Genomic DNA, 22,046 nt, shown 5'->3' with positions numbered 1-22,046 from the left:
TGAGTGACCGGTTGAATGTTTTTGATAACGACAGGATTAATTGTAATGTTAAAACCACTGCCAATTTTGGACGAGTTAATCAGACTTGTTTGCGTATGCTGATGAACAAAATGTAGATTTGGTTAATAATGCTAATAACGTTGCACAAAATCATGTGCAGAATAAGGATCCAACATATCCATCGGACAGTTGTCGAATGTGTGCAGTTCTGGTTACCAAAGTATTACTACCCAAAGTCAAAGTTCAAGCCCGACAGATTTGATTAATCCCATTAAGATTAAAATGAAAACTGATAACAAATCTGGACAGGACAATGGTGGTAATAACAATATGGCTTTAGCGTTTGAAAATCCTGTGTACCACATGGATTTTCAAAACAAGAACTCCAAAAAGTTGATTGAAAATTCCTTAACGCCTTCAAGTTCCGAAGAGAATTTACAAAGACCTGCTAATTATATTAGTTCACCTTTAGACACACCCAGTCCGGTGATGAGGAGGAATTTAAGGATACCCAGGACGAATCCTGGATTGTCTTACCGGAACAATCGTATGTCTGATGAGAAAAGAATCGATGAACACAGATACGAGATCGATAGGAATGTTAAAGACTTAGCAAGTGTTGAGAACGAACAAAATTATTTAGCTAATAAGTTTAAGAGATCTTTGGATAAAATTAATTCACCGGATTATGGGTATGGTAACAACTACGAGTACCACAGGAATTATGATAATAAATCCAGTCCGGTGCACCAAACAATTGGAATCCCTTTGCAACATTCGCATTCGAACAACAGTTTGTACTACCCAAATTCCAACTTAAGCCACTCGTATTCCAACACAAGTTTACAAAACTCTTCGAACAAACGCTTGCAGTATTTTGACCAACAAGGATACAAAAATGGTACTGGGTACAACAACGACTGCAACCGAGGCTATTTAAACAAACTCAACCTAAACTTTGACGAACAAAACTACGAGTGCTCTCACGGTTACAAAAACAAATCCACCTACGATGACCAGCACGTAACAAACCATCATCTGAACTACGATAGTGAGAATATGAATCCAGACAGTGCCTATCAGTCGGCAGATGTTGTCCATTGTTCAGGCAGTTTGCAGAAGAAGTTATCGAGAAGGTTGGTGGAGACTGATAGTTCCAGCGAGTCGGAGATTCAGTCGAGGTCTGAGTGTTCGCAGAGATCAAACAGGACTGTGGAGCAGTGCGAAATGGAGATCGCAAGGTTGCAGAGGACTATCGACAGGTTGCAAGCCAAGTTGCAGAGGAGCGGGAAGAATGGACATCAGCAGTATACTGTGTCCGATGATAATAAAATGAAGAGTATCATTGCCAGGTAGGATAGAAAAATAATACTAGTGGTGTATGGCATCGTGCCTTAAGGCAAATTGCTGGAACTTCTAGTACCGTAATGAAATATTCGTGAAATTTTAAACGTTTTCAAATATATTATTACAAATACTGTAAATTTCATTATTTTTGCTATCTTGTTATATATCTCAGCAAATCAAATGTAAATCATAAATCATAAATCAAAATATCTCCAGAACATTAACAATCGTCATTTCATTTCGAATTCAATTTCAAAAAAAAATATTACACCAAAAGTGAAAAACTGCTCCCACATAGTCACAGTCTAAACGCATTTGCAAATAATTCTCTTCGGCATTTTCACTTATACTGTGCTTAGCTTGGAGGGGTATAGTAAGATATCACGTGTATTTATTATTTAACTGACTTTTTTTAAAAAAAACAAACATTTTCAAAAAAAATTAAAACTAGCTGTAAGTGGAATTCTGTCTTAAGGCAATTAAGGCATCGTGCCTTAAGGCAAATTGCTGGAACTTCCCGTACCAATTTTTTTTTTTTTAAAGACAATTAACATTTTTGGAAAAAAACTATAAATTGGACTTTTTTTTAATTTTTTTTTTTGAAAAAATAATCTTTTCTTTATTTTGACATATTTTGGAAGATCTAAACTTTTTTTCAAAGCAATCGTAGTGCTTTAACTGCATAAAGACGAAATATCAAAGTCGCCGTCTAATGCGTAAACGGTTGGTACGGAACCCATAGGAATGTAAACCAAATTTATACTTATTATTAAAATCTCTAAAAAATATCTGATAATTTGATGTGCATATGTCTAATGATCATTTTTGACCGCCAAATGGCATTTTTTTTTACTTTTTTCATTATATCTCCGAAACCGCTAGACCTGCCTTTATGAAAATTTGACTAGTTCTTCACCTTGGCAATATAAGTAAAATATTTTTTGAATTATTAAAATCGGACGATTCGTTCTCTTAAAAACTGAGTTACCGTTTTCGGCACTTTTTGCCCCGGATCTTCGGAACGGCTAGACCTGCCTTTGCCAAAAACTAATCAGCACGTCTCCTTATCAATACGAATCGAATGTTTTTTGAATTATTCAAATCGGTTGATCCGTGTTCCCGAAATCGTCGACGAAAATTTGTATCCGCACATACATACACACACGTACATACATACACACACACACACACACACACACACACACACACACATACATCCATTTTTTCTAAGGTATGCCAAAATGTTCAGAAACCTTTGAAACGTAAAGATATATAAAAATTTTCATTTTCGATTTTTTTGCGATTACTATAACTTGCCCTACGGGAAGTTAAAAAATGTTACTTTTTGGTGCGGAAAGTTCCCGCAATTTGCCTTAAGGCATGATGCCATAAACCACTAGTTTTATATTGAAAGCGAAAATTTTATTTTTGACATAAACATATTACCTAAATAGCCTAATGAACTCTATTCTTACGGCTAGATCATTTACCATTTATCATTTACCATTTACCTTCTAGGATGTTAAGCGTGGAAGAGGAGCGCAAACGCGAACAAATGAAGATGTCCCTCGCCCTGTCGCACAAGCAGCGCGTTATAGACGCCCAGGGGCAGCAGATAGCGGCTCTCGACGCCGCCAACAGCCGCCTGCTGAGCGCCCTCAGCAGCCTCAGGCACACCTCGGGCCCTACTGCGGTCAACTTGAACAGCCCCAACTCGAATAACGACGCCGACGACGAAGCCTAAGGGGAAAAGATACGTAGGGATAAATGACACAGATATATATGGATATATGTGTGTATATATATACACCTAAGTCTGTTTTTACAGGGTAGATTGGTTCGAGAAGAAGCCGTGTAAAAAAAAACGTGTAAAAAAAGACATTGATCTTATACAAAAATTGGTGATTCGTTCCTAATCTCTAAAACCTATTAAAATTAGTGAAAAAAGAATTTTTAAAAACAAGAATTTATGTTTATTTTATTAAATCAAATAATGCTTATTTTCACAAGTATAGTAAGTAATGATAAAAAAGATATGCACTCTAATCTTAAAAGTAATATAAATTAAATGTATGGCAAGTTCAGGAACTAAAAAACTATGTTGTGAACGAAAAAAATAGGTTTTAAGGTTTCCCTAAATTAGTGCTATTCACATTTGCTTTGACCAGTAAAAATTGTTTGTACGCGCTAAAGGGGGATTCACTTAAATCTTTAAGCTAGTGTTCGATACTATCGATGGTTTCAGACTTTTTTCTTTCATAAATACTTTTTTGTGATATGAACATTACTTCGCAAAAATTAAATTTGACAAAAAAAATTTAAGTACATAAAATTTCAAATCGTGCTAAATGGAATAAAATCGTGTAAAAAAATTAAAAATATTCAATTTTCAAACCGTGTTATATCAAAACCGTGTAAAAACAGACTTAGGTGTATATATATATATATATATATATATATTAGGGTGGTCCTTAAAATGGTCATTTTCGAATTTCCTTGCTCCCAGGGGCTCAAATGGTTCCAAATTGATAAAAAACAATTCTCTGAAAGTTTTAGCTCTTAATATTATCGTTTAGATACAGCGCAATTCAATCAAACTTCGTATGGAAAGAGCATGAAAAAAATTTTGAAAATTAAAAAAAAATGTTTTAGGTATAACTTAGCGACAAATGAATGAATTTTATTCATTCATTTGTTTGCTAAATTACATCTGAAAAAACATTAAAAATAAACTTAAAAGCTATTAATTGAATTGCGGACTATCTAAATGTTAATATTAAGAGCTAAAACCTCAAGAGAATTTCTTTTTATCAATTTGGAACCATTTGAGTCCTTGGGAGCAAGAAAATTCGAAAATGACCATTTTAAGGATCACCCTAATATATATATATATATTTATATATATACACAATAGATGAATCTTGGATTTTTCAGTAAATTGATTTATGTCTTTAATCCTAAGATTAATCTAAAGAATACAAAACAATTAATTTTTAGTAGATGTTTAATTGCGACGTTTCGGAACTGGATACGTTTCATTATAAGGGTTTTATGTTAAAAAAAATTTAGTGATGCGAATAAATAATATTTGTTTCACCATTTTTTAAATTTTACACAAGGCACATAGTTAATTATTCACTTATACATTTTTAAACATTCTGTTATCTATCGATGTGTCCTTTATCGTCTGTAATCATCAAATGATTTATTTATTAATATTGTTTCAAATAATTTGTTTTTGACAGTAAAACCTGATGATGGAATATATACGGTTCCGAAACATCGTAAATAAGCATCTGCAAAAAACGGATTTTTTTTTTATTAATTGTTCGGATTGAAACATAAATCAAATTATTGAAAAATCAAAAATTTGTCTATTATATATTATATTATATATTATATATTATATATATATATATATATATATATATATAAATATATATATTTACATAGATTTATGTTACTGGCCTTACATAAGTTACTGAAGATTTAACTTTTTTCTGATATCGACAAGATTTTAGACAGTCACAGTTTTAACAGATGAATTTTTACATTTCAGAAGAATCTGTTAAAAGAAATTTATTTATTTATTTAAATTTTTTTGTGCAAGGCCCAGATAATATAAGGCACCAATTCTGCGTTATTATAGCAACGCTATATTATTATTTTTTCTTAAGAAAATGTCTACCTATTTGCCGTGCGATCAGGCGTATATTACATATAAACAAAGCAAGGAATAATGTTATGATAACTGCAACTTTGTGATACGCATTTATATAAGATGACCGTATTTTTTTTTTAAATTAAAACCGGGACGGTAATTTTTGGCTATTCTGATCCGGGACAGAAAAAACAGAAACAAATTTTATTTAAGGATACAACAAAAAAAATAGTTTTGTATTTCAATTCATTTTCATTAGAATTGCGGACTTTTAGTAAGAACTTTATTATTCTATTATATATAATAATTTTCTAACAATATTATCTTATTTTTTTCGATCTATGTTTTTTTGCTTTTTGTATAAAAATTCTATTCAATTTTCTTCATAATACTTTTGAAAAAGAAAAGCACTTTTTTGTTTGTTTTCATAATTTTTGTTGATATACCTATTAATTTTTGAAAAGCCGGGACAAAAAATCTAAATCCAGTACAAATAATGCTTTTAGAAAAACCCGGGACACAAGGTGGAAATCCGGAACTGGTCTCTTTAATTTATAACATGTGGTTTTATTCGTAAAATATGCCTGATCGCACAACAAATAAATAAACATTTGTTACTGCAGAATTGCCTCATAAGCCTACGTTAATAACATTACAAGTAATGTTTTTTTCTTATATTTGTTATTTATTCCTCCAACTAGGCCGAATCGTATTAAATTTTTTCAATTTCAATACTGCCTATTGATTTTACTAAAATCGACAAGTAATGTAAATAAATTATTAATATATTCTAGTTTATAATTATAAACTTAAGTTATATAATTTTTTTAAAATGGTTGTTTGTTCAACATTAAATTTTTATTTTATATATATATTTTATTATAAGTTATTACGCTCTTATGGTTATTGCTCTGTTTATATAGTATTTTAGTTGCTTAAATGTAAGTACGCACAAATAGCTAAATGTATATAAAATTATAAGTATTTATAATAGGAATTAGTTATATATATATATATATATATATATATTTAAAGTTGCAAATGCTTTTATCATTTTCAAGCAATGTTTATCATAACTCGTTGAAGCGATTTTATTTCAAAGAATAAATATGATCTTTTGGAAAAATTGAGGAAAAACTAAGTTATTTAAACTGTGTTATTATTTCTTTAATTTTTCCAAAGTTCTATTGATTTATTCTTTATGTTAAATGCTGCTACAAGCTGTACTATAACTATAAACTATATAATTTTGTATAGCTGCCCTTTATAGTATATATAAATATACAGTGATACAGTTGGCTGTATCATTAATCGATTCGATATCAACAACTAGCCAGAATCTTTGAAGGTCTTGGTAGATCTTCGTAAAGAATCTTTTAATGCAAAGAAATTTCAAGGTCCTTGCAGATCTTTTGAGGCCCCCAAAGAATCTTTATAAAGATTTTTTTTAAAGAGAGTCTTGAAGAAAGTTTAATATTCTTTTAGGGTCTTTCCGAGCCTTGAAGCATCCGTTGAGAGTCTTGAAGAATGATTTGAGAATCTAGAAGAATCCTTTCAGAATCTTGGAGATTTTTTTTAGTCTCAGGGGATCTCTGTGATTCAGAGCCTTGAACAATTTTTGAGTCTTGAAATTTTTTATATTTGATCATTTTTCGTGTTTTTCAAGAATCTTTAAGTCTTGTAAAATTTCAGGATGTTTTTAGAATTTTTGAGAATTTCTGAGAGTCTTGGAGGATCTTTCGGGTGTTTTGGAGGATCTTTTGAGAGTCTTTGTGGAATTTTTGAGGGTCTTTCAAAATTTTCTGGAGTTTTCAAGGATCTTATGAGAGTCTTGAAAAATACTCAAAAGTCTTGTAGGATATTCTAGAGTTTTGAAGTTTTTTTAAAATCTTGAAAATTCTTCAAAAGCCTTGGATTATCTTAGGGAATCTTCTAGAGTCTTGTAGTTTCTTTTGAAGTCTTGGAGGTTTTTCTAGAGTCTTGGAGGTTCTTCTAGAATCTTGTAGGATCTCTAAGAGTCTTGGAGGTTTTTCAAAAGTCTTGGAGTATCTTAGGGAATCTTGTAGGATCTTTTAGAGTCTTGTAGGATCTTCTAGAGTCTTGGAGTTTTTTCTAAAGTCTTGGAGTTTCTTCTAGATTCTTGGAGGTTCTTCTAGAATCTTGTAGGATCTCTAAGAGTCTTGGAGGTTTTTCAAAAGTCTTGGAGTATCTTAGGGAATCTTGTAGGATCTTTTAGAGTCTTGTAGGATCTTCTAGAGTTTTGGAGTTTTTTTTCTAAAGTCTTGGAGTTTCTTCTAGATTCTTGGAAGTTCTTCTAGAATCTTGTAGGATCTTTTAGAGTTTTGGAGCTTTTTCTAGAGCCTTGGAGGTTTTTCAAAAGTCTTGGAGTATTTTATGGAATCTTATAGGATCTTCTAGAGTCTTGTAGGATCTTCTAGAGTTTTGGAATTTTTTCTAGAGTCTTGGAGGTTCTTTAAAAGTTTTGGAGGAATCTGTTGAGAGTCTTAGAGGTTCTTCTAGAGTCTTTGAGGATCTTTTTGAGTCTTGGAGTATTTGCTGAGAGTCTTGAATGATCTTCTAGAGTTCTGGAGGTTCTTTTAGAATTTTGAATCTTTTTTAAAAGTCTTGGAGAGTCTTTTAAAGCCTTGGAAGATCTACTAGAGTCTTAGATGTTTTTTTAGAGCCTAGGAGGATGTCTTAGAGTCTTGGAGAATCTTTTAGATTCCTAGAGTCTTTGAGACTGGCATTGGAGATTTTTTTTAGAGTCTTGGAGGACCTTCTAGAGTTTTTAAAGATCTTCTGGAGTCTTCAAAAATCTTCTTGAAGCTTGGAGGATTCTTGGGAAATTTTTTGAGAGTCTTTGAGGATTTTGTAGATTGTGAAGACCTTCTGGGGTCTTTAAAGTCTTCTTGAAGCTTGGAGGATCTTCTAGGGTCTTGGAAGGTCTTCTAGAGTCTTGGAGGATCTTTCTAGATTCTTGGGAATTTTTTTGAGAGTCTTTTAGGATCTTGTAGAGTTTTTGAAGATCTTTTGGAGTCTTTAAAGATCTTCTTGAATCTTAGAGGATCTTCTAGGGTCTTGGAGGATCTTTTAGAGTCTTGGAGAATCTTTCTAGATTCTTGGGAAATCTTTGGAGAGTCTTTTAGGATCTTGTAGAGTTTTTGAAGATCTTTTGGAGTCTTTAAAGATCTTCTTGAACCTTGGAGGATTTTCTAGGGTCTTGAAAGATCTTTTAGAGTCTTGGAGGATCTTTCTAGATTTTGGGAAATGGGAAATCTTTGGAGAGTCTTTTAGGATCTTGTAGAGCTTTTGAAGATCTTCTAGAGCTTTTGAAGATCTTCTGGAGTCTTTAAAGTCAGTCTTGAATGATCTTTCTAGATTCTTGGGAAGCCTTTTGAGTCTTGGAGGATCTTCTAGAGTCTTGAAAAATCTTCTAAACTCTTTAAAAAACCTTCAAAAGAAATATACTTATGAAAATCAACAAAAAACAATACTTTCACCACCAGCAAAAGTATTAATTTTATATTTTGCAAATTCGCTTATTCTTTCATCAATATTGTATAGAATATATATTAACTAACATATTTATCGATATGAAAAATCCTTGTGCTTTCCAAAACTTTGGTGGTATGAATTTTTCAACGAGTGCAGACCAATGTTCTTAATAAATAATATTTTGTACAAATATATTTATATTATTAATTATTAACTATATTAGCTCTCGTAGTACTGCTAAGGTGTGAAAATCAGAAATTGGAATATTGAAACGAAATTGTTATGTAATTGTTTGATAAATGTTAATGGTAATATTTAGGTTTATTTAATCTGATTTATATATATATATATATATATATATATATATATATATGCTTTGTATAAATCCAATGGTTATTAATATCATAAGTATTTATATTTATCTGTACCTACTATTATAAAATGGGTTGATGTCTATTATTTTTATGGAGTTTTTATACACACACAAACACACACTATATATAAATATAAATATAAAGTAAGTTTAAACAAATTAACAATTAGAAAATTAAAAAGCAGTATTTCTTCATTTAAGGTTTATATGTGTAAGCGAAAATGAATGTATCTGTTGTAACCAAAGAAATATATGAATATATTATATCTATATAAAAAATAATGGACTGTTTATATATATATATATATATATATATATATATATTATGTAAGACCCTTTGATAAGTAATGACTTGAGATTAATACATATGTCTTGAGTTTAATATCGAAGGAATATTAATTTACAGGACATGATGATGTAAAAACCATGGATTTAATTTGATAACGTCAAATTGAGAAAAATGTCTTTAGGTAAATACTATTTGCTTTTACTTTATTTATATAAATACAAAAATATATTTAACACATTAAACCATATACATTTTAGGGATATCAACAGCAACTAATAATTATTTATATCTATTTGAAGTGCGGAGGTAGTATATTATAGAATGTATAGTATTTATATTATTTGTTCTATAATACTTCATCGTGGGCACATGGCATGTCTGCCTCCATCAACTGGTAACGAAGCACCTGTAATAAAGCTGCTGTGCTCGCTTGCAAGAAACGCAATGGCATTGGATACTTCACTTACTTGTCCTGGACGTCCTAAGGCGTGAGTAGTTTTGCAATGTTCTAAAAATAAATTATATTAATATATATATATATATATATATATATATATATGTATGTATGTATATGTATTTATTATTACCTAAGAATTTTTTATAAGTTTCATCATCCATTCCCCCCCGTTTATGTATCTCAGTAATAATGACCCCCGGGTTAACAGAATTAACACGAACTTGCTTAAGCGCCAGTTCCAAAGCAACGCATCTTGTAAACTGATCCAAAGCCGCTTTGGATATATTATAAGCCAAAACACCAGGAAAAGAACGTATACCATTTACACTCGAGACATTCACAATATTTCCCTTCGTCTCGATCAAATGAGGCACTGCTAACATTGTCAAATGGTACACAGATCTCATGTTAACGTTCATGATTCTGTCGTACTGGTCTAGACTGGTTGTCTCGATGGTGCCTGTTTCCAACATGCCGGCATTGTTGATGAGGACATTGAGTTTGCCGTATTTTTTTATGGTTTCGTCTATTAGTTGCTTGACGAAGGCTTCGTCGGTTAGTTCTCCGTTTAAGATTAAGGGTGTGCCTTCGCATTGCTCAGCGACTTTTTTGAGGTTTTCAAGATTTCGACCGGTTATTGTTAAGTCGGCACCGAGTTTAGATAAATGTTGAGCACAATCAGCGCCTATTCCGGAACTTGCTCCTGTTATTATTACAACTTTACCTTTGAAATCCATTTTGAGGTTAGAAAATGTTTTCTTGTTGATTATTCTCTAGCAAAAGATGTTGAAGTATATAAAACTTGATTTTTTAGTATTAAATGTGAAAATACTATAATATACACGAAAAACTCTTTATTTATGGTGCGATATTTACTATTTTGACAGAATTTATTATGCAATATTTACTATTTTGACAGAAACCAACTTAACTTTTATAACCTTATCATACAGTGGTACCAACGATAGATAAATGCTTTTTTATCAAAGAATTTTCTGAGCTGTCAAATCATTCTCGGTGTTAAATTGAAATGTTTCAAATGGACAGTTAAAAAGTGCGAATAATTAATTATAACGTTAAAAAATGTGAAAAAGTGTTCATAGTGCTGAATCCCAGTTAATTTACAAAGTAAAAATTGTGTTTTGTTTGTTAAACTAACAGGAAAGGTGTTAAATATACAGCCATTGCAAAAAATCTATATCTTGTGTTGTGTATTTATCTTTTTTGTTTTTATTTATAACTCAAGAGAGATTTGTGTAAATTAACCATGTGATGTATTCTATTGACTTGTTAATTAACTTCCCGTAAAGGTAAATAAAATTTTTGATTAAATCTGGTCTTAGTTCAAACTCGCCATTTGCAAATATATGGCCGGGCACATTTTTCTACATTTATTCATATAACTTGAAAATTTCGTTTTGTCACTCTAATTTTATTAATTTATCAGAAACTAGATAAAATTTACTAAATTTCCATTCCAATTACTATATATATTTGGATACTAAAAACTTTAAATAAAACTAGTTGAAACACGAGTTTGATTATAACTAAAATGCACAATAGTCTCAACTTCATTTTGCAGTCAGGGAATGTATGGATGGGGACATTTTTCTACATTTATTCATATAACTTGAAAATCTTGTTTAGGGCACTCTAATTTTTTATAGCTTAGCAGAAACTAGACAAAATTTACTAAATTTCTATATCAATTAACATATATACTTTAATAAAAAATTTTAAGTAAAACTAGTTGTAACGCTCAGTTCTTTGGCCATATATGCTTTCAGGACATTTTTTTTACATTTTTTCAAATAATTTGAAAATTTTGTTTAGGGCACTTCAATTTTATTAGCTTAGCAGAAACTAGATAAAATTGATTGAATTACTATATCAATTATTATATATACTTGGATACTAAAAACTTTAAATAAAACTAGTTGAAACACGAGTTTGCATATAACTAAAACAGATCGACTACATTTTGCTATTAGAGAATAGCAAAGGTGGAAATATGGACGGGGACATTTTTTTATAATTCGTCATATAACTTAAAAATTTCGTTTCAGACAATCTTGATTTATTAGCTTAGCAGAAACTAGATGAAATTTATAAAAATACCATATAAACTGTTTTATATACGTAAATACTAGAATTTTGAATATAACGAGTTGCAACGCCTAGCATTGAGCCATATGTGGTTTCGGGACATTTTTCGACAATTTGTCATATAACTTAAAATTTCTATTTAGAGCACTCTAATTTTATCTCAGTAGAAACTAGATAAAATTTACTAAAGTACCATATAAACTGCTTTATATACTTTAATACTAAAATTTTGAATAAAACAAGTTGGAACGCGAGTTCGAGTAAAACATGCTCGACTGATGCCCTCCAAATATATGGATGGGGTCCTTTTTTCACAATTCTTCATATAACTTGAAAATTTCGTTTCGGGCACTCTGATTTTATTAGCTTAGCAGAAACTAGGTAAAATTTAAAATAATACCATATAAATCATTTTATATACTTTAGTGCTAAAATTTTGAGTAAAACGAGTTACAACGCTCTGTCTTTTGGTCATATATGGTTTCAGGACATTTTTTTTACATTTATTCAAATAACTTAAAAATTTAGTTCTGCGCTTTCTTAACTTATTAGTTCAGTAGAAACTGGATAAAATTGACTAAATTTCCATGAAAATGTCTATATATACTCTGATACTAAAATTTTAAACAAACTTGTTAACAACATCCAGGACATAAGTTCCAATAACTTGAACATTTTATTTTGAGCACTTTGATTTGAAGGGCAAAGCGGAGGTTTTAGTCGGTGTTATACCCAGGCGGTATCGAGTCCGACATACCCAGACAAAAGACCTAGTCTGGGATGCTTAAAGGCATTTCTTTCGCTATACAAAAAATACACAGGCATCCATATTTTCTTAGGTATTGCAAAATGTTCAGAAACCTCTGAAACGTATATAGTGCAGTAAACGGAGCGTTTTAGGTCTGAATTTTTTTACTGTGCTCCGAGTTGAATGAAATTTTGGAATTAGGTTCATTTTACCCTCAAGTTCAAAAGTGAAAACAATTCGGGTTGCGCCATCACCCCCCGGGGGGTGACACCCCCTCTCAATTGTGTAATTACATTTTTTCAAAATAATGTCAGAAATCGATAGAAGAACTAATTATAAGAAAAAAATGTCTTTTATAGTTTTTTAAGAAAACTAATACTTTTCAAGTTACTGGCCACTAAAGATTCATATATTTTTGGCGTTTTTCTTCGTTTTTTTGCAAATATCTCCTAAAATATACATTCTAACGACAATCATGTAATGAATAAAATAATGTCAATAAAAATCTTAATAAATCGGTATTACATAATTTATTCGGTATTACATTATTATATGTTCTAGGAAAAATATTAAGAAAGATTTGAAAGAGCAAAGTCGTTTTTTATTTCGTTCAAGATTTAATTGTTGTATTTAAAGCCATCTAGTGTCGAGGTTTTGCATTTTATCCATTTTGGTGAAATTGGGTTTTATAGTATTATATCTATTATTATTGATTACGGCTTGCTTATGAATAAATAAATAAATGAATAAATAAATAAATAAATAAATAGTGCTCAACATAAGCTTCAAAATGAGTGCTGTTGCAAGTTTTTTGCGTGTAAAATGAGTGAGCTATCATGCAAATAAGAAGCATATACAAAGTTTTTTTCTTTTAAATTTTTTGGTTTAATGAGCGCCATTTCCACCAAAATTAAAGTAATTCACATTCCATCTAGAATTCACTTCATTATAGACATCTTGATGGATTCTTCTATTTTCAGAAAACTCACGATTTTATAAAAACTTTTTTTCCTATTTGCGCGGCCGCGCAGACTTTAAACATTCATAACCCTGTCAATTTTTGTGTGAGAGAAAAATAATAAGAAACAATAATATGCCAGAAAGATCCCATTGATTTTTATCTATATGCTTTTATTCGTATCTTTTATTCTTTTTGAGATATAATGAAAATAATTTCGATTTTAAAAAAAAAATGGAAAAAAAAGTTTTTATAAAATCGTGAGTTTTCTGAAAATAGTTTGTACTAAAATAGTGAATCTGCTAGAATCCATGACAAAAGCGAGCTAAAAATGCAAAATGCAAAGCAAAGCAAAATGAATGACATGCAAGCAAAATGAATGACAAAAGCGAGCTAAAAATCCAATCCAAGTAAGCCATTCCAGGTCATAACATATGACATTTACTATATCCAACAATATTTTACAATGTTTCTGAGAAGAACAGAATACGACAGAGGCGTCAACACGTTCTCTCCGGAAGGTAGGCTGTTTCAAGTGGAATATGCTGTCGAAGCCATTAAATTGGGCTCCACTGCAATTGGCATTAAAACCCACGAAGGGGTCATCCTGGCTGTTGAGAAAAATGAGAGGTCTCCTCTTGTCGTTCCAGGAAGTATCCAGAAAATCATAGAAATCGACGATCATATCGGATGTGTCTTCTCGGGACATGTCGCTGATTCGAGGTAATAAGGGAAACGTAGAACAAATGCGCTTTACTCGTGTTTTCGATATATCATAGATGGCTAAAAAGAATTGTTAAGATAGGAAGAACTGTTTAAATTGTTTTGTAAAAACTCTAATCTATTTTTAATGACGTTATTAACTAGATATGAAGGATAAGAATTATTATTCGAAACAGAACGAACTAAAGATAGGTTTTTTCCCCAAAAATTTTTATCACTTAACAAATTTCTCTGTTCATTCATCTGTTTCTCTTTCCCCTTTCTCACAACCCGCTCCCACTCCTTCATTGCACGTGCGTGACTACACTTGCGTTGTAACCTTGATCAGTGTCCACAATGCACCGCTATCAATAACATAAAATATAGGAGTGCGAGCGTAACGTTCTTCCGTTGCATTTTCACAGATTTACTCCCTAGTCGCGCCTAAAGAAGTTTTACTTCAAAAATTTTAACTTTTCATTATTAAATATAACCATAAAATAACACGGGTACTTTATGTTGGATTATTTTAATTTATTTTTTTATTATTTAAAATATCCAAAATTGCATCTTAAACATCTCTTAATTGATATCGTAAGGGCCGAATTGTATGTATTCATCTTTACTTCCTCATTTGTTGTTTTAAAGTGAAATTTTTAACGTGTTTCAAAAATATTGTGCAAAGATTAGTAAAAGATGCAAAAAATATATATTTCTTGAATTATATTGAAAAAATAAACTATATTGAAAATTTCATATCCCAATTTTGTGTTGGCGCCCCCTAACTTATGGGCCCTAAGGCGTGCGCTCGTATTTTTCGCATGCATTCAAGATAGAACCGGCCCTGATTATTACTTATATATTATATTATATTACTTATATTTCATATAAGTGAATTAATTTGTCAAATCCTGTTCATTCTAATATTGTCTAGGCTCATAAGTAAATTGAAATTTTTGGCAGATGGCAGTTTTCATTTGTTTTCAGCCTCAAATATTTTCAATGTCAAACAATGACATGTGGATTTTTGCAATTTTTTCTACTTATTTCTACAATGTTACTATATTTTTATAATCACATACTTTCTGTATCTTATATTATTTTAATTTGTGACACATCTCAGCTGCTTTTTAGCAATAATATTGTAGACATTACATTTTTCTTATTCATAATCACGAATTTATTATACATATTCTAATATTGTCTAGGCTCATAAGTAAATTGAAATTTTTGGCAGATGGCAGTTTCATTTGTTTTCAAATACTTTCAATGTCAAACAATGACATGTGGATTTTTGCAATTTTTTCTACTTATTTCTACAATGTTACTATATTTTTATAATCACATACTTTCTGTATCTTATATTATTTTAATTTTGACACATCTCAGCTGCTTTTTGCAATAATATTGTAGACATTACATTTTTCTTATTCATAATCACGAATTTATTATACATATTCTAATATTGTCTAGGCTCATAAGTAAATTGAAATTTTTGGCAAGTGACACTTTTTATTTGTTTTCAAATACTTTCAATGTCAAACAATGACATGTGGATTTTTGCAATTTTTTCTACTTATTTCTACAATGTTACTATATTTTTATAATCACATGCTTTCTGTATCTTATGTTATTTTAATTTCTGACACATCTCAGCTGCTTTTTTGCAATAAAATGTAGACATTACATTTTTCTTATTCATAATCACGAATTTATTATACATATTCTAATATTGTCTAGGCTCATAAGCAAATTGAAATTTTTCATTTGTTTTCAAATACTTTCAATGTCAAACAATGACATGTCGTTTTTTGCAGTTTTTTCCATTTATTTCTACAATGTTGTTAATTTTTTTTATAATCACATACATCTTAAAAAATCCTTTAACAAAATTTGGAAAAATTTATCAAAATCCGAATAATCGTTTAAGAGGAGTATATTTAAATACATCATTAAGAAGAATTTTATATATTTAAGATGTATCTTTTTTTGAAAGAAAAAAAATGATTTTTTGCTAGAATTAGTCTACAATTGAACCTAAAGGTAATTTGACGTGCTACGCTTGGTGGCGACATCTTTAATATGCTGAAAGAATTAAAATTGATGTGCCGTGTTTGCCATCTATTTATACTTGTTTATCTATGTCTATAAGTCTGATTTCTGGTATGTCTGTTTCAGGACGTTGTTGGATAGAGCTCGTCTCGAATGCCAAAGCCATTGGTTTGTTTACAATGAAAAAATGTCAGTGGAATCTTGTACCCAAGCCGTTTCGAACTTGGCCATACAATTTGGCTGTGGTGATGATGAAGGGCCTTCCATTTGCAGACCCTTTGGGGTCGCACTTTTATTTGCAGGTGATTTTTTTTAAAGGATAAGTACGATGAGGTGCCTCACTAATATATTATTTATTTATTTATATTTATTTATTATTAAATATAGAGCCCACAGATTTCTCCAAGAGGACTCAAAAATATAGTTATTTTACATAATGAATAACAATTAAAATATATACAAAATTACAATATATAGTTAGTAACATAAAATGCTTGCATAAAATTACATATAATGCAGAATGTAACAATAATATTTATAAAGAATAGAAAATAATGAGATATTTGAAATAAAATAAAAGGATTAACTTGTGCAGATGGAGATTATTTGATTAGGTGAAAGTGTTGTGAATGTCTATTTCATTATTAATTAAGTTAAAGTTAGAGGACATAAGTAAAATTGGCGAATTTAAGAGAGATTAGATTTAGGGGTAGGATAATTGAAAATAATTGTGAACGCTTAGATAAACATAAGGATAGTTGATTGAGAATAAGAGGACAGTCTATAGAATTATTGCAAAGTTTGAATAAGAACATAATTGTACAGATAAATCGACGTGAGGCAAGGGAAGAAATACCAAATTCTTTTAGTAAAGTGTTGTGGTCAAAACGACGTTCAGGGTAAATTTTATATGTTTTATAATAAAGGTATTTCAGAAATTTTCGCTGAACCTTCTCTATCGCATCAGAGTTGTTGATATGATGAGGATACCAAATAATCGAACCGTATTCTAATTTTGAACGTACAATAGAATAGTACATGCAAAGAAGTGCATTGGTAGACTTAAATTGTTTACAATTTCTTAGTATCAAACCTAAAGATTGATGTGCTCTATTACAAATATCAGTTACATGATCTGTGAAAAACAAACCAGAATCAAATAGAACACCTAAATCGGAAATTTTATTACATCTATCAATGCTGGTGTTAGAAATTTTATAATCAAAAAGTATTGGAACGCGCTTATGTGTAAAACTAAGAATCTTGCACTTTGACATATTTGGATGTAATTTGTTATAGATACACCAAGATTGGAAAAGGTCAAGTTGAGACTGTAATAATAACCAGTCATCAATAGAATTTATTTGAGATATAGTTTCAGATCATCTGCAAATAATAAATGTGGACAGTTAATAGTATCAGAAATGTCATTAATAAAAATAATAAATAGTAGTGGACCAAGAATGGATCCCTGAGGAACTCCTGAACTAATATTTTCAATGTTGCTCAAGAATCCATTAAGATAGACAAACTGCTTGCGATTATGAAGATAACTCTTAAAAAAGTGAATAAGTGAAGAATTAAGACCAATCTTAGATAATTTAGTAAGAAGAATGTTATGATCAATTTTGTCAAAAGCTTTACTGAAATCAGTGTAAATAACGTCAACTTGTCCATTGATGTCAAGATTCTCAGCTATTGTTTCTTTACTAATCTGTTTTTTTTCTGAATTAGGTATTGACGAGAGAGGGCCACAATTATATCACTTGGATCCATCAGGAACATTTATCCAATTTGAGGCAAAGGCAATCGGCGCGGGAAGTGAAGTTGCTGATCAAATTTTACAGGTAACAAATATAAAAAACTAGCTGTAAGTGGAATTCTGTCTTGAGGCAATTATGGCATCGTGCCTTAAGGCAAATTGCTGGAACTTCCCGTACCATAACGAAATGTTCGAGAAATACTGAATGTTTTCAAATAGATTATTATAAATATTGTAACATTGTCTAATATTTATGAGAATTATATAAACTGAATTGCAGAGTTGAAATTATTTGTAAAGTATATTAGAACTATAGTCAGAATTAAAAATAAAATCTGAAATATTTTCGATATACAAAAAACTAAAAAACTAAAAAAAAAAAAAACGGAACAATTTTTTTTTTCCGAAATCAATTATTTTGTTAAGACAAGCAGAAACTTCTTTGAATCATTTAAATCGGACGCTTAGTTCTCTCAAAAATTGCCATTTTTTACATATTTAGCTCTGTATCTTCAAAATGGCTGGGCCTGCCTTTGCCAAAAACTAATAAACACTTCTCCTAATCATTACTAATTGAATGTTTTTTAGATCATTCAAATCGGATACTCCGTTCTCTCAAAAATTCGATTTCCATTTTCTGCACTCTTTGCTCCGTATCTCCGAAACGGCTGGACCTGCCTTTGCCAAAAACTAATCAGCTCTTTTCCCTATCAATAGGAATCGAATGTTTTTTGAACCATTCAAATCGGTTGATCCGTACGCCCGAAAACGTGGGCGAAAATTTGTATCCATACATACATACACACACACACACACACATCCATTTTTTCTGAGGTATGCCAAAACGTTCAGAAACCTTCAAAACGTCGAGAAATGTAAAAATTTTCAATTCCGATTTTCGGCCCATTACAATAACTTACCCTACGGGAAGTTAAAAATATTTAGAATTTTTAACACGATGTAAAAGGCATTTTACTTATGGCCATTTTTCTTGAACATGATAAACTATTGTATATTATTCAATTTGGATAAGTTTTTCAAATATGTTCAATGTCAAAAAGGACATTTTTTTTACAAAAATTTAAAGAATTTCAAAAATCTATTTTTTTTCAAAGTTCTAAAAATTATTGAATCTTTTTTAAAAATTTTAATAATTGGTACGGGATGTTCCAGCAATTTGCCTTAAGGCACGAGCCATGCACCACTAGTTGAATTATTCAAATCGGTTGATCGGTGTTCCCGAAATCGTCGAGCAAAATTTGTATCCGCACACACACACATACATTCATTTTTTCTAAGATGTGCCATACTTTTCAAAAACCTTTGAAACGTAATAATATATAATAATTTTCATTTTCAAAAAAATTGAAAACAAACACGAGTCTGATACATACATTGAGTATTTTCTGATTAATCCAGACTTGAATTATTTTTTATAAATAAACCACTGGGCTTCCGCAGCTCTACATTATTTTAGTATGCTCATTAAGACCAGTATAGAAAATAACACGTTTTACTCTGTATGAGTGTTTTCAGCATATCACAGATGGTGCTAGTGTGCTTCAAATTCAGCGTTTGTTTTATAAAACATTGTCTTTCTAGTCTAGATATAGTAAACGTACTTTAAACGTTCAATAACGAATTTTATATATAGAAATATATCTTTTTTGAATGAAAACAGATGTTTAGTTTATTCTTATTATATATTTTTTCATCACAACATATATGTGATTTTGTTGAAAATATATATAACACGCGTATATTAATTTCCCGTAGGGTAGTTATAGTAATGGGCCGAAAATCGAAAATGAAAATTTTTGCATTTCTCGACGTTTTGAAGGTTTCTGAACATTTTTAAGGCATACCTCAGAAAAAAATGGATGTGCGTGTGTGTGTTTTGTATGTTCGCATATTTCGTCCACGTTTTCGGGCGCACGGATCAACCGATTTGAATGGTTTAAAAAGTATTCAATACCTATTAATAGGGAGATGTGCTGATTAGTTTTTGGCAAAGGCAGGTCCAGCCGTTACGGAGATACAGAGCTAAATGTTAAAAAATGGCAGTTTTTGAGTGAACTAAGCGTCCGATTTGAATGATTCAAAGAACTTTCAGCTTGTTTCAACAAAATAATTGCTTTTAGGATTAATATTTTTGTAATTTTGATTTATTAAAATTCATAAAATTACCCAGGCTAAGCGCAGTCTAAGCGCCACTCTGGTACAAATGTTTTCCGAGGTGCGTTTAGACTGTTTATATACTGGACAACTTTTTCAATTTTGTGAAAACTATTGAAAAATGTGAAAATGCCGCCGAGCTAAGCATAGTATAAGTGAAAATGTCGAACAGAATTGTTTGCAAATGCGTTTAGACTGTGACTATGTCGGATCACTTTTTCAACTTTGTGCAAATCAGACAACTATTTTTATTTTGAAATTGAATTCGAAATGAAATGACGATTGTTAATGTTCTGGAGATAAATTGATTTATGATTTACATTTGATTTGCTCAGATATAACAAACAAGATAGCAAAAATAATGAAAGTTACAGTATTTGTAATATATTTGAAAAAGTTTAAAATTTCTCAAATATTTCATTACGGTACGGGAAGTTCCAGCAATTTGCCTTAAGGCACGATGCCACATACCACTAGTTTTGTTCTTATTTCATTTAGTCAAATTAATCAAGTTTACCTTTTCTATATTTTATATATTCAAATAAATCTTATCCTAGAATTAAGCCTAAAGGTGAATTTACGTGCTACGGTTGGTGGCGACATCTATGATATGCTGAAAGAACTAATATTGATTTAGTGTCAAAGCAGCTGTGTTTGCCATCTATTTATACTTATTTATCTACAGTTTTTGATGTCAAACGATTCAGAATGACTTTTACCTTATAGGACACTTATTATAAAGATATAAATATTGAAGATGCAACTTTTATTGCCTTAACAATTTTGAAGCAAGACATGAATAGAGAAATGGAACCGATTGATGTCGATCTTATGGTGATGGAAACTTCGAAAAAGTTTACGATGTATACGGAGAAAGAAATTAGCGAGGTAGGTAATTCAAAGACATTACACTGCTAGTCCTCATATGTTTTCCGTTGTATATAGTGCTCAACTGTGACGTCACATGTCTGAGCGAACATTGCCGACGACAATCGCGGACTCGCAGTTTTTGCGATTTTTTACTAAATAACTTTGTCCTAAAATTATTGAAAATGTAAATGCAGTTCTATAGACAATTTTATGAGCATTACAGTAATATAAACACTTTGTCATAATTTATATATGTAAAACAAAATTTGACAAAACTTAAACAAATGTAACTATCTCTAGACATTGAGAGGGATTTCTTTGCGATTCATTCCATTTTCGCGATTTTCTTTTTGAAGAATTTTGTCTTAAAATTATTGAAAGTGTAAACACAGTTTTATGAAGAATTTTATGAGTATCACAGTAATATATAACACTTTTGTTATAATTTATATATGTGAAACAAAATTTCACAAAAACTAAACATCTCTAAGACATTGAGAGGGATTTCTTTGCGATTTAATCCATTTTTGCGATTTTTTTTTTTTTTTTGAAGAATTTTGTCCTAAAATTATTGAAACTGTAAATACAGTTTTATAAACAATTTAATTAGCGTTACAGTAATATATAATACTTTTGTTATAATTTATATATGTAAAACAAAATTTGACAAAAACTAAACAAATGTAACTATCTCTAAGACATTGAGAGGGATTTCTTTGCGATTCAATCTATTTTCACGATTTGTTTACCAAATAACTTTGTTCTAAAATTATTGAAAATGTAAATACAGTTTTATAGACAATTTGATTAGCGTTACAGTAATATATAACACTTTTGTTATAAATTATATATGTAAAACAAAATTTGACAAAAACTAAACAAATGTACCTATCTCTTATAGACATTGAGAGGGATTTCTTCGCGATTGAATCCATTTTCACGATTTTTTCCTAAATAACTTTGTTCTAAAATTATTGAAACTGTAAATACAGTTTTATAGACAATTTGATTAGCGTTACAGTAATATATAACACTTTTGTTATAATTTATA

The 22,046-nt window shown here is 30.3% G+C and overlaps 3 protein-coding genes across 3 annotated transcripts; 2 read left to right on the top strand and 1 right to left on the bottom strand.

The window, feature by feature from the left end:
- Window positions 1-282: 282 nt before the first annotated feature.
- Window positions 283-3,172, top strand: LOC113372265 (GATA zinc finger domain-containing protein 14-like). Its single transcript, XM_026612594.1, has 2 exons — window positions 283-1,352; window positions 2,866-3,172. The coding sequence occupies exons 1-2, from the start codon at window positions 283-285 to the stop codon at window positions 3,089-3,091; spliced, it is 1,296 nt and encodes a 431-aa protein (XP_026468379.1). The 3' UTR covers window positions 3,092-3,172.
- Window positions 3,173-9,432: 6,260 nt separating this feature from the next.
- On the bottom strand, window positions 9,433-10,510 carry LOC113374842 (3-oxoacyl-[acyl-carrier-protein] reductase FabG-like). The gene is made up of 2 exons (XM_026614808.1): window positions 9,753-10,510; window positions 9,433-9,673 (listed from the first exon to the last, which is right to left on the bottom strand). The coding sequence occupies exons 1-2, from the start codon at window positions 10,357-10,359 to the stop codon at window positions 9,522-9,524; spliced, it is 759 nt and encodes a 252-aa protein (XP_026470593.1). The 5' UTR covers window positions 10,360-10,510; the 3' UTR covers window positions 9,433-9,521.
- Window positions 10,511-13,900: 3,390 nt separating this feature from the next.
- On the top strand, window positions 13,901-21,043 carry LOC113372256 (proteasome subunit alpha type-5-like). Its single transcript, XM_026612583.1, has 4 exons — window positions 13,901-14,157; window positions 16,315-16,490; window positions 17,923-18,035; window positions 20,852-21,043. The coding sequence occupies exons 1-4, from the start codon at window positions 13,901-13,903 to the stop codon at window positions 21,041-21,043; spliced, it is 738 nt and encodes a 245-aa protein (XP_026468368.1).
- Window positions 21,044-22,046: the final 1,003 nt, after the last annotated feature.

This window comes from Ctenocephalides felis, unplaced genomic scaffold (assembly GCF_003426905.1).
Source record: "Ctenocephalides felis isolate EL2017-DRISC unplaced genomic scaffold, ASM342690v1 CF-g0.4_SCAFFOLD_00845, whole genome shotgun sequence".
NCBI lineage: Eukaryota > Metazoa > Arthropoda > Insecta > Siphonaptera > Pulicidae > Ctenocephalides > Ctenocephalides felis.
Note: the sequence above shows the minus strand (reverse complement) of the source record. Positions and strands in the feature narration are given on the sequence as shown.